The sequence below is a fragment of the Protopterus annectens genome, chromosome 5.part1 (genome assembly GCF_019279795.1).
Source record: "Protopterus annectens isolate FY-2018-M chromosome 5.part1, PAN1.0, whole genome shotgun sequence".
NCBI classification, from domain to species: Eukaryota; Metazoa; Chordata; order Ceratodontiformes; family Protopteridae; genus Protopterus; species Protopterus annectens.
Genome location: NC_056736.1, coordinates 338,686,005 through 338,698,239, shown reverse-complemented (window position 1 = coordinate 338,698,239; position 12,235 = coordinate 338,686,005). Strand labels below are relative to the sequence as shown.

General features: G+C 42.7%; 1 protein-coding gene across 1 annotated transcript in view; it reads right to left on the bottom strand.

Moving 5' to 3' along the window:
- Positions 1-12,235, bottom strand: part of NUMA1 (nuclear mitotic apparatus protein 1) — a 3,180,433-nt gene that overhangs the window by 480,602 nt on the left and 2,687,596 nt on the right. Inside the window, exon 24 of the mRNA XM_044072777.1 lies at positions 6,394-6,625. Coding sequence (XP_043928712.1) covers positions 6,394-6,625 — 232 coding nt within the window. The remainder of the gene's footprint in view (positions 1-6,393; positions 6,626-12,235) is intronic.

The following is a 12,235-nucleotide window of genomic DNA, read 5'->3' as shown; positions in this document are numbered from 1 at the left end:
ACTACCTGGTGATCAAAATCATTACACAAACTAAAGTACCACAAATACCCCCAAAATCTCTGCCAGTCAGTTGTTCAGTATGACTATCACTGGTAAAGAAAGTTAAAGTTTCAAGCACTAATCCCTCCCTCCAGATAATGTTATTTAAAATCTACAATTATGAATTGCGGTTTAAATCAAGTATACGAAAGCCAGAAAAGTAAACAGAAAAGCACCTCCAACAGCATTTAAAGAAAAAATTTGTGATCTCAAATACAGTTTAAAAGTCTTAACATAACTTAAAACGCACTAATTTCTTAAATTCACAAGCCTTATAAATGTAGATGTTCGAGATTCCATTGAGCTGACAGTCCTGACAACCTTGGGTATAGGAAAAATAAGGCTGCAATCGGTACAACAATAATAGACTAGCGTCAATCGGTACAAACCTTACTGTCACATGTCCCGGCGTCAAACATCAGTCTTTCTTGCCCAGATGTCAGAAGATCCAGTGGAATAAGTCCCCAAAACAACCCAGTACAAAAGCATGTAATATAACAATAACAACAAAAAATATACGACAATTGCAAAACACACATACCGAAAACACAGAGTAAAGGTATAGGTAAATTGGACAGAGAAACAGAGGACTGAACATCCCAATTTATGGTAGGTACAAAACTTTGCCACTATAACAGCCTGATAATGTAAGCTGAAAGTCCTGACAATAGGTAGAATCAAAACAGAGCAAAGGGTCCTTACTGGCAAATTATAAAGTAAGACTGATAACATGCCCACTTACCAAAACAAACTAGCAAAATTTGTAACCAGCTCCTTGCCAGATAGGAAGGCAAAAATGCTTAGCAAAAGCTTGCTAGACTGAAAGTAGCTGCTAAAATATGAAAGCCCACACTAGAAATGCTGTAGAAGAAACAAAAGCTACAACTGCTACCCCTTTTAAATGGGGAATCTCCTTGCCAAAGTAGAAAAACAAAATGCAGTAAAAAGCCAATCCACCGGAAACCATCTTGTTTTTACAGAGGCTTGCCAAAAAGCTAAAAACAAAAGAAAGTTTGGGTTTAAAGTCAATTAAAATCCCACCAAAGAACTTAAAGGCAAATATCTCCTTGTTGCAGATACCCATCTAAAAAGTGCAAAAATCTTCCCTTTTATTTTAGGGGATCTGTATAAAAAGCCGCCAAATGAATAGTTTGGTTTAAAAGCCACATCTCAAACAAGTCATGACATACAAAGTGGATTAAATCGTAATGATACAGATCCCTTATGGCCATAAAAAAGGCTCTACTGCCATGGACCTGTAGAAAAGACACCCTTCTTGCCAATGTGTAAGCAAAAAGCAGTCTTCCTGCCCTCTATGACTCTGCATGTACAAAGGAGTCGGAAACAAAGGAGTAAACAAATCAACACAAAAGACAGATCCCTTGCAGAAGTAGGAGCTCACAAAAGAGAAGGGACTTCTTTGCCCTCTAAAACTCAGTAAGAACAAGGATAAAAACACTAAATTTCAAGGTCATAATCTCAACAAATGGCTGCAGCATAGAATGCTAAAATCTCTTAATCTTGTTCATGACCAGCCAACTCAATGATCTAAGAAGAAGCCAAGTGAAAATCTCAAAAAACTAATTCTTTGCTGAGAAGACCCTGAAATACTCAAGAGAGAATATATACACTCTTGCTGTAGAGGTCTTCTAGCTTCCATAATCATTGCAACTTGCTGAGGAAGTCAAGACCTGCTGTGCTTTCCATAAAAGGCCATGGAGGCTTCTTTACTAGATGAAGAGAGTGAAGCGACATTGAGCAGATGACCAGCCAATCTGGAGATATCAAAAGGAATTGCGGGTAAAAGAGACTGAAACTTTAATTACCAGATTTGGAAGAGAGGATGCCAGTGGAAAAGGAAAGCCCTGAAGGACTTACCAAAATCATCCTTAGCCATCCTTGTTCCAAAGTGGATAATATGCTTTGGATCCTTAGGCTTGGGTGTGGGTGCATAGACCAATGTTGGTTTAGATCGAAAACAGAGCACTCCACATTCAAGCTGTGTTTTAGATGACTTTGGTATTACTTTGGCAGCTGGGGGAGTGGAAGCGAACAGATCTATACACATCTGCTAGAACGAGCGAAGTTCTGAAAGAAACCTGCTCTGAAGAGAGTTCCACTCGTGAGGATCCATGATTTGTCTGCTTAACACATCCACTGGGAGTTCTGAGGATGTGTTCCGCTTGCCCTGAAGGTGGTTGCGAGTTTGTGTTCCAGCAAAAGAATTCGCACCACCATGATAAGAATATTCCATGATCTTAACGATAATGCATGACCCCTGCACTGTCTGTCTCCCTCTTACTTGCCATGGAAAATAGTAACTCCTTAAGCAGTCAATGCAAACTTGACTGCAACATCTCCTTCATGTTGATATATAGATTGTCCGTATCATGAGCCACTTGTTTTGTATCCACTTTCCATGTAGATGAGCTCCCCAAAGCTCCTTGTGTCAAGGCATCTGTCGTTAATGGACTACCGCCTCTGGAGCAAGGTATTAAATGAATGCAGCAGTGACGTTCTACCAAACTGCTGTCATACATTTTTGAGAGATGTAGATTTGTGAATGACGGTGTCCAAATTTGGAAGTACCTGTGTTTGAACACATTTTGAGATTGGCAGCAATGAGGACTGTATTGCAGTTGGCATGGCGGAATGATTTTTGATTGGAGATGCCATGAACACTCTTTTGTTGAAGGACTGTCCTCCTTGAAAGTGCGCTGCTTGATTCAGGTTGATACCCAGAAAGTGACAGACTTGCAGTTTGTCCGGGGTTAAAAATTGGTGCTGGGCTACAATACTCCCAGGCATCTTAGCAACTTGGATGTCTTGAGAGGTACTAAGACTGGACTTCTTGTAGATTCACAGAATTTGAGAGTCATGAAGGGGGGCCATCTTTGGATCCATTGCCTGTGAGGTCTTCCTGGCTATCACAGAGATCAGGCGGTGGGTCAAGTCTTGAATAAGCCAATACTGAATGCTGAAGTCTGACCTTGGAGCCCAGAACCTTGCCTTATCATACTCTAAATGCAGTAGATGGCCAAGGGCCACACAGAACTGATATTGACCTTGCCCAGTTCGAAACAAGTGAATGCTTTCTGCAACCTAGCCTGTAAGGCACATGAGTAGCTAGACATCTTGAATCAACATCTCTCCAGTAGTCGGTTGAGAATAGAGTAACAGTTGTTGCTCAATCCAGTGAACTTAGGGTACTAGGATAAGCTTTTGAGAATATCAAAACCACTGAGAACATACACGTGCCCCTTCATATGTGTACGAGTAACTGAGAAAGGCCTTTGGTAGATAACTGCAGAGGAGGGACTGAATGGCCCCTTTGAAAGGGGCTAGAAATTTAGCAACTCTTTTCTTTATTAGCATGATTCGAGTAAAAAAGAAACACTCTTGTGAGAGGCAGTTCTTTTCTTGAAAAGAGACAACCGTGATGATCTTTGAGCAGCCAGATCTGAATCTGAGTGGGAGCTGAAAGGGCAGGTTTCCACCCATGTGTCTTCCTGACCAGACCCAATGATCTGCTCACAGGCAGCTGAAAGTGCCTGAGCTGGATTCTCTGCTCTGCGAAAGGGCGGCCTCCCCTCACCATTGGTCTGAGCCTGCTCTACCGTCCATCTGGGCCTAAGCAGACCTTGAGCCCCACCCGTCTGATTAGACCCACCCTAAACTCCGGCCCATAAGCACTATATGTCACATAGCAGGCCAATTTCTTTAAAAGCCTTGTCTACCTGCAAAAATCTCCTGCAGTCTACAGGAACTTAGCGCCTTGTCCTCCATTTTTAAAAAAATCATCCAAACTTAGGTCTTACATCCTGGACACTAAATTCAAAAGCCTGGTCTTAACATGTCTCCCAAAATTCTGATCCTTCAACCAGGCATGTCTACGAGACCAGAACTAGTAGCAGCCATCAAAGAAGCCTGAACAGCAGAAAACCACACAGTTCCAAACACACTCCACCTGTTCAGACACATAGACCACTTCAACCATTATTACACTCCCAGAGATTATTTCAAAAGGCAGACTATTTTGATTTTAAATTCATGAAAGGAGATAATTTTGATATTTTTGGTTTTGAAACTGAAAATTCATACTTTTCATGCTTTTTCCCTATATACTTTCTTAGCCCACCTATCAAGCCCTTGCTTTTGGGTCTTTATCCAGAGGTTTTAACCAAAGGCCCACAGAAGCTTTAACACCTTTAGGCTTCAGCGCAGTTTCTGCTTAATACTTTCAGGACTCTTAAAACTATAATTATGAGCAGACTTAACCGGAGCATCAGGAGCTTAGTCAGCAGTTCAGGAAGCCTCTGCAGTTCAGATCCACCACATTCAACATCCTCCACCATTCAGCACAGTTTCTGATAAGCTGGGGCCTTCAGGAATAAACAAGAATTCCTGAGCCGGGCTGTGGAATCCCTTTAAAGTGTTCCTCATTTAGCAAGTTCCCCTGGAGGTGGAGGAGCTGTTGAAAATGAAAAAAAAGGAAATTCAGGAAGCTGTAGGGGTAGAATCAATCCAAGTGGAATTGAGAATAAGCTGCAAACTGGAAAGAGTCTCTGAACTAGAAAACAAAAACTATCAAACTCCTTCAAAACCTATCAGCCTCCTGTTCACCCTGGGCCTCTTGTCAAATAATCATGAGCCTCTAATCAGGTAATCTTAGGCAGTGCTCTTTTAACAGAGTGTCCAAAGCTGGGCGAAATGCTGGGAGAAGCCCCAAGCCTCCTGAAGAGCCATAGCCTAAGAGGCAACTTGGCAACAGAAGGAAGGCTATTTACCTGAAGGGAAGAGAGAGAAGAACAATTGCAAGCCCTCAACCTGGCCTACTCCCTGAGAGGGCACGAAATCCAATAACAATAAGTATCAGCCTGAGAACCCATGTAGAACCTCCTGAGCCTGGCCTCTAGCTCTTCTGAGCCTTCCCTGAGACAGCACGTTTCTCACCTAGGCTTCCTCTGTTTTGTCCTTGCGCTTTGGATGAAGCGGCGTCGAGCATCCGACGCATATTATAATTGCGGCGGCGCAAACACTAACCCCTTAACACTAGCCTAGCACAATCTAGCCTCCTCTTAATAATCTAGCACACGGTAACAAACAAGGCGGCAACCAGGCCCTAAACAAAGGTTACATAATGTATGATAATAACAATGGTATCTAGTTCCCCACAAGAAATTCCGTTAATGCACTTATCACATTTTTCTGACATCCGGTTAAAAACCAAAATGTTAAAAAAGCAAGAAGGTACCCACACTGTTCCATAACCAACTCTGTTTCGGTGAAAAACGGTTTGAGGAATCGCTGAAGCATAACTGCACTCGCAAATTTAGCTACACATCCGGAAAGGCCATGCAGGAAATGAGAGAAAATGCGTCATCGCATGGCATTAGTACCCTGGCGTACAGTCAGTCAGTCTAGGCGCCATGACCGGCTCTCCTTCTCTCTGGTATTGGACGACTGGAACCCATGAACTATATGTCAGTCAGGAGACAAGCAATGGGAAGGCAAGAACATAAACGCACTAATTTCTTAAATTCACAAGCCTTATAAATTCTAAAGTATGGCTGCTTACATTCCATTGAGAGCTGACCTTCCCTCCAAACCCAACCTTAAAACTAATTACAGCTAGGCTGCCAAAACATGACCCCTTAATGTTTCACCCCCACATTACAGTCTTTTCTTCAAGGATTATCAACAGCAATAGTAAAAGTCAAGACTATCTCAGAATCCTCTCTCTCACTACCATCATTGTAATTAATACGTGTTCTCTATCAATGTAATCCACCCACATCAGTCTAATTTCAACTGCAATAACACTTAATCACATGCCACTTTAGAGCACATTAGATAAAATATCTAGTTCATTTGCTAAAAGAGAAAACTATCTTACATTTCAAAAGCTTTTCATTTAGTCATTTTTGACTTGTACTCTTTTCATTTGCAATAGAGTATTTGCAATACTCTGTATCAACATTTCCCTACTTCCGTATCTAAAGTGAATCTTGTCTTGCTTACCAGACTTTCTATCTTCCTATGCGCTAGCACTAACACCGTACCATCAGATACTCTATCAGGCCTGCCAACTACTATTTTTTTTTTCAGTACAGTAGGCCAATTATGTTGCACTATTTCACAGATAAGCAGCAAACAGGATCTGGATAACAAATACTGCTATGGAAAGCGCACGTTATACACACACACACAAAGAAACTGCAGCAAGTATCATCTTGTATATTGCAAAAAGGACTCAAAATATGCCACAGCCCAAACCAACTTCCTCTCAAACAGCTCATAGTGCTACAGCTTCTCAAGTAAACTTGTATACCCTTTCTTTGTACAGCAGATTACCTTTGTCATAGTAATGTTAATAACTTGTGTAGTACGGCTGCGAGTAGAACGCGTTGTTCTGCTTGAATCCACAGATAAATCTCCCATGGAGGAGCTAATACTGTCATCCAGTCTGGAATGAACACGACTAGGGGTAGGGGTGAAGTAAAGCGATTCCAGAGACTCCACCTTGCTGGGCAGCTGCTGAGAAGTTATTGACTCCATACTCTTGCTGATCCCTTGGTTCTTCTTCCTATTACAAGAAATTAAACAGCAAGTAATTTTTCCACAGTCCATCTTAAAAACCCAACTAGCAAACTACACAATCCATTAGCTAATACGCAGGTTGTAAATACACAATTTAATTTTTACAGTGTCCACGTGAAATTCTAGCAACAGTCAACTTTTTTAAGACTACCATAAAGAATAATCAACTACCAAGGAACACACAATACAAGACGCATCAAAATTTGAAGTTGCCAGATATTAAACTCTTAAAGCTCAAACTCTTCAGCAATAAGATACGGCAAAGGTTCTTGCACCAAAAGCATTAGAACCTGTAACCCAGCCTTCCTGAAAAACAAGGCCACAATTAATTTGGGCCAGCAGAGTAATCCAGGCTGCAGAGAGCTGAATAAGCGACTTTTCTTGATACTAAGTATACTTTTTGTTGCTTTCCACATCTGAATACCTAGCAACTGTATTTCGCCTGCCTTTCTGTTACATTGAAGCTGTTTTTACTGCATTTAACTTAATATTGCACTTGGAATCCTTGTTTGTTACTATTTGACTGTATTTGTAGCAAATTCTTCTGTGTAAGCTGTAGTAGCTGATTCATAGCATTTATAAGTGTTTGCTGTACCTGTTTCTGCCTGTTTTGTGAAAAAAAAAGAAAAAAAAATATCTCTTGTTTGTCCTGCTTTACTAGTTTAGTCCAGTTTCAGAGTTGCTGATTCCTGGGCTTTGGTTGTAGTTCCTGTGTACTGTTTCCTTGCCTTATTTGGGGGAAGGGAAGCTACCTTGCTTGCCTGCTTTACTAGTTTAGTCCAGTTTCAGAGTTGCTGATTCCTGGGCTTTGGTTGTAGTTCCTGTGTACTGTTTCCTTGCCTTATTTGGGGAAGGAAGCTACCTTGCTTACCAGTGGGAGTGGGAAGCATTGAGCTGCCTTTGTCCAGTTTTGTGAGGTTTCAGCCAGTAACTAGTAGTTTATTGGTCGTTTTGGGCCAGTTTCTAGCTTTTCCAGCCCCTGGTATAAAACTTTCAGCTTGTACCTACTCAGCACAGACTCCACGTGGGCCAGCAGAGCAATCCAGGCTGCAGAGAGCTGAATAAGCGACTTTTCTTGATACTAAGTATATTTTGTTGCTTTCCACATCTGAATACCTAGCAACTGTATTTCGCCTGCCTTTCTGTTACATTGAAGCTGTTTTACTGCATTTAACTTAATATTGCACTTGGAATCCTTGTTTGTTACTATTTGACTGTATTTGTAGCAAATTCTTCTGTGTAAGCTGTAGTAGCTGATTCATAGCATTTATAAGTGTTTGCTGTACCTGTTTCTGCCTGTTTTGTGAAAAAAGAAAAAAAGAAAAAAAATATCTCTTGTTTTTCCTGCTTTACTAGTTTAGTCCAGTTTCAGAGTTGCTGATTCCTGGGCTTTGGTTGTAGTTCCTGTGTACTGTTTCCTTGCCTTATTTGGGGAAGGGAAGCTACCTTGCTTTCCTGCTTTACTAGTTTAGTCCAGTTTCAGAGTTGCTGATTCCTGGGCTTTGGTTGTAGTTCCTGTGTACTGTTTCCTTGCCTTATTTGGGGAAGGGAAGCTACCTTGCTTACCAGTGGGAGTGGGAAGCATTGAGCTGCCTTTTGTCCAGTTTTGTGAGGTTTCAACCAGTAACTAGTAGTTTATTGGTCGTTTTGGGCCAGTTTCTAGCTTTTTCCAGCCCCTGGTATAAAACTTTCAGCTTGTACCTACTCAGCACAGACTCCACGTGGGCCAGCAGAGTAATCCAGGCTGCAGAGAGCTGAATAAGCGACTTTTCTTGATACTAAGTATATTTTTGTTGCTTTCCACATCTGAATACCTAGCAACTGTATTTCGCCTGCCTTTCTGTTACATTGAAGCTGTTTTACTGCAATTAACTTAATATTGCACTTGGAATCCTTGTTTGTTACTATTTGACTGTATTTGTAGCAAATTCTTCTGTGTAAGCTGTAGCAGCTGATTCATAGCATTTATAAGTGTTTGCTGTACCTGTTTCTGCCTGTTTTGTGAAAAAGAAAAAATATCTCTTGTTTTTCCTGCTTTACTAGTTTAGTCCAGTTTCAGAGTTGCTGATTCCTGGGCTTTGGTTGTAGTTCCTGTGTACTGTTTCCTTGCCTTATTTGGGGCAAGGGAAGCTACCTTGCTTTCCTGCTTTACTAGTTTAGTCCAGTTTCAGAGTTGCTGATTCCTGGGCTTTGGTTGTAGTTCCTGTGTACTGTTTCCTTGCCTTATTTGGGGAAGGAGGCTACCTTGCTTACCAGTGGGAGTGGGAAGCATTGAGCTGCCTTTGTCCAGTTTTGTGAGGTTTCAGCCAGTAACTAGTAGTTTATTGGTCGTTTGGGCCAGTTTCTAGCTTTTCCAGCCCCTGGTATAAAAGCGTTAAGCTGGGTTTAGAGCGATTTAGCTGAGCTGCCACTGTTGCACACTAGGGCAGTGCCGGTTAAGCAGGTTTAAACTATTCGGCTACCTAAAGTCCACTCTTCAAATTTTCCTTAAAACTACCTTCCTCGAACTATACTACTGATCAAATCAGCGTATCCTATAACTAAAAGATCAACTCTACTTGACTCCAAGTAGACTATTCTCTATCTATTAAACCTAGCACTTGCTCCTACAGTACTTATTACCTTGATATGGCACTCTTGTCATAGATAGTACCCCAAAAGGCAACCCCCATTTCTCGGTCACCCACGTCCCGAATCTTTTTAAAGTTTTTCGTCTACCCTTCTAGCATGTCGAGGGATCAGTTGCTAGTGTCCTCTCCTGCTCAGCTGGTGAACCTGGGAATATTGAGGCAATGTTTCAATTGCCTCATGTACACAGACAACCCTTTCCTCCTCCCACAAAACACAAATACATGCGAGAGATGCAACTATACGGCCAAACTGGAGGCTGAGCTCTCTCAACATAGGACTGGCAAGACCAGTCAGGAGGAGAAGGTTACCACACACACTATAGACCCAGTCTCACATAGTACCATTACAACCTCAAATCATACACATAAACACACAAAGACATACTCGGAGGCTCTGATCAAAAATCTACCAAAACAGCAGAGGCCACCAAAGCAGACACCCAAACAACCACCACCTCAGAACACAACACCTGCAACACATAGACCTCACAGTCAGAGTGTCAAACAGTCACAGCCCTTAAGGCCAAACACAATGCCAGACACACTAGTCATTGGTGACTCCATAGTCAGACACACTGATGTCCCGCTCACCAGACTGAGTAAGGAGAAGGTCACAGTAAGCTGCCTGTCGGGCGCTAGAATCCGCCACATAACGCAAGCACTCAGGTCTCTCAACAGCAGGTACAAATATGACTCAGTCATTGTCCACGCTGGTGTAAACGACCTGAGACGTACCTCCTTGGACTACATGAAAAGAGACATTGAGGAGCTCTCTGATTATGTAGCCCAGGCAGGTATGACCCTGACCTTGAGCAGTATCCTACCTTCACCAAGAATGATGCCACAATACAGAGATAAGATGATCAGCTTTAACAATTGGCCTAAACACTGGTGTCATTCAAAGGGGATCCAGTATCTGTCTTCCTGGGATGACATGCTGGACAAGCCACGCTGCTTCATAAGGGACGGCTTGCACCTGTCACCCTGGGATTCGGATATTGGCAAAGGCTCTTGCCACCCCATAGTGCCTTTTTAGGCAAGGCTCAAATTCTAAACCTACCACCCTAGAACACAAAAAGGAAAAAACTAAGGGTAATGCTGCTCAATGCCAGAAGTCTAAATCTCAAAATGCACGACTCGAGGCCCTTCTCAGTATGGAGAACATCGATGTCTGTGCTGTGACAGAAACCTGGTTCAAGGCTCCTGAGAGCACCCCAGCGCTATCAGGTTTTACCTCATATCATGCGTTCCGCCCCAAAATCCGGACAATACCAAGAAAGGAGGGGTATCCATATTCATCAAGGACACCCACACCTCAAGACTGGTGGCAACGCACGATGCATCGGAGACCATCCAGGTGCAATTAACCATAGGCAAGACTGCTCTGCAAATTGTAGCATGTTACAGGCCACCCTCACAAACTCAGGAAACTCACATGGCCTTCCTGAAAACACTAGAGGGATAAATGTATCACCAAACACCATCATACTAGGTGACTTCAATTACCCTAATATAGACTGGGCACACTACTCAAGCCCAAACACCCTAGCCCAAAAGTTCCTGGAATTCATAAACTCAAATGCCATGGAACAACTAGTCACCATCCCCACAAGAGGAGATAACATACTTGATCTCATCATCACGAACATGGGAGCACAATGTTCAACACCGAAGTATACCCTCACTGGTGAGATCAGATCACAAACTAATCTCGCTGGAGGTCCTCATCCCACCCCACCTGAAATAAAAAGACCACAGTAAAGAACTACCCAACAGCCGACTTCACACTTCTACAGACTAGTGTGGTCTCCTTTCAGGCCCCGAGCCGCGGAAAACAATACTCAAGCCGCTGAATCACTTACAAACGCCTTCTACCAGCACCTGCAGGACTGCATGGATAAGGCAATCCCAAGCAAAACAAAGACTCTTTGTACCAAAGGCAAGCGCCCAGTCTGGTGGACCCCAGCCATAAACAAACTCTACAACAAAAGGAGGAAGCTACTACAAAATAGAGCAAAATCCTTAAAAGGTAAGACACCCTTGATCACTATAAGTAAAAACTAAGAGCTCTCATAAAATCATCCAAAGCAAATTTGAGAGAAAAATAGCTAAAGACTCAAAAGACAATCATAAGGCCTTCTTTAGCTATGTTAGAAACCTAGGAGGAAACTCCCAGATATGCTCAGAACTAGTTCAAAATGATGTGAAGATTACTGATCCTACAGACATTGCCAACATACTGGCTGACAGGTTCAGTGCAAACTTCTCCCCTCCCCAAAAGGAGAGATATCTATACCAAATGAGTGCAGCCCCCAAACATCTCCAGCGCCCAAGTGAGAACTGCTCTCTCCAAAGCAAAAACACAGCATCCATGGGACCCGATGGTGTCCCCGGCTGTGTGCTCCACGAACTCAATGAGGAATTAAACCCACAGCTAGGACAGCTGTTTAATCAAAGTCTTACCTCTGGATACGCACTCCAGGAGTGGCGACTGCAACTGTGGTCCCACTTCACAAAGGCGGTGCCTCCACAGACCCTGGAAATTACCGCCCATTAGCTTGACAAGCCTTATCTGCAAAGCCATGGAGAGGATCATAATGGACCTCATAAATAAAGACATAGGGAATTTGCAGACTTTGGATCCAACCCAGTTTGGCTTTGTCAAAGGCAGATCATGCCTTTTAAACTTGGTTGACTTTTTGAAACAGTCACCAAAGCCATTGATGAGGGAAAGGCAGTCCATACAGCCTACCTCGATCTGGCTAAGGCCTTGATACAATACCCCACTCGGGTATCATTGAAAAACTCATCAGCTTAAATGTTAACCCATACATCACAAGATGGGTTGCAAACTGGCTGAGTGACAGAACCCACAGGGTCAGAGTTGCTGGCGCCATGTCAGACTCAAAGCCTGTCACAAGTGGTGTCCCACAGGGCTCAGTCCTGGGCCCACTCTTGTTTGGCAT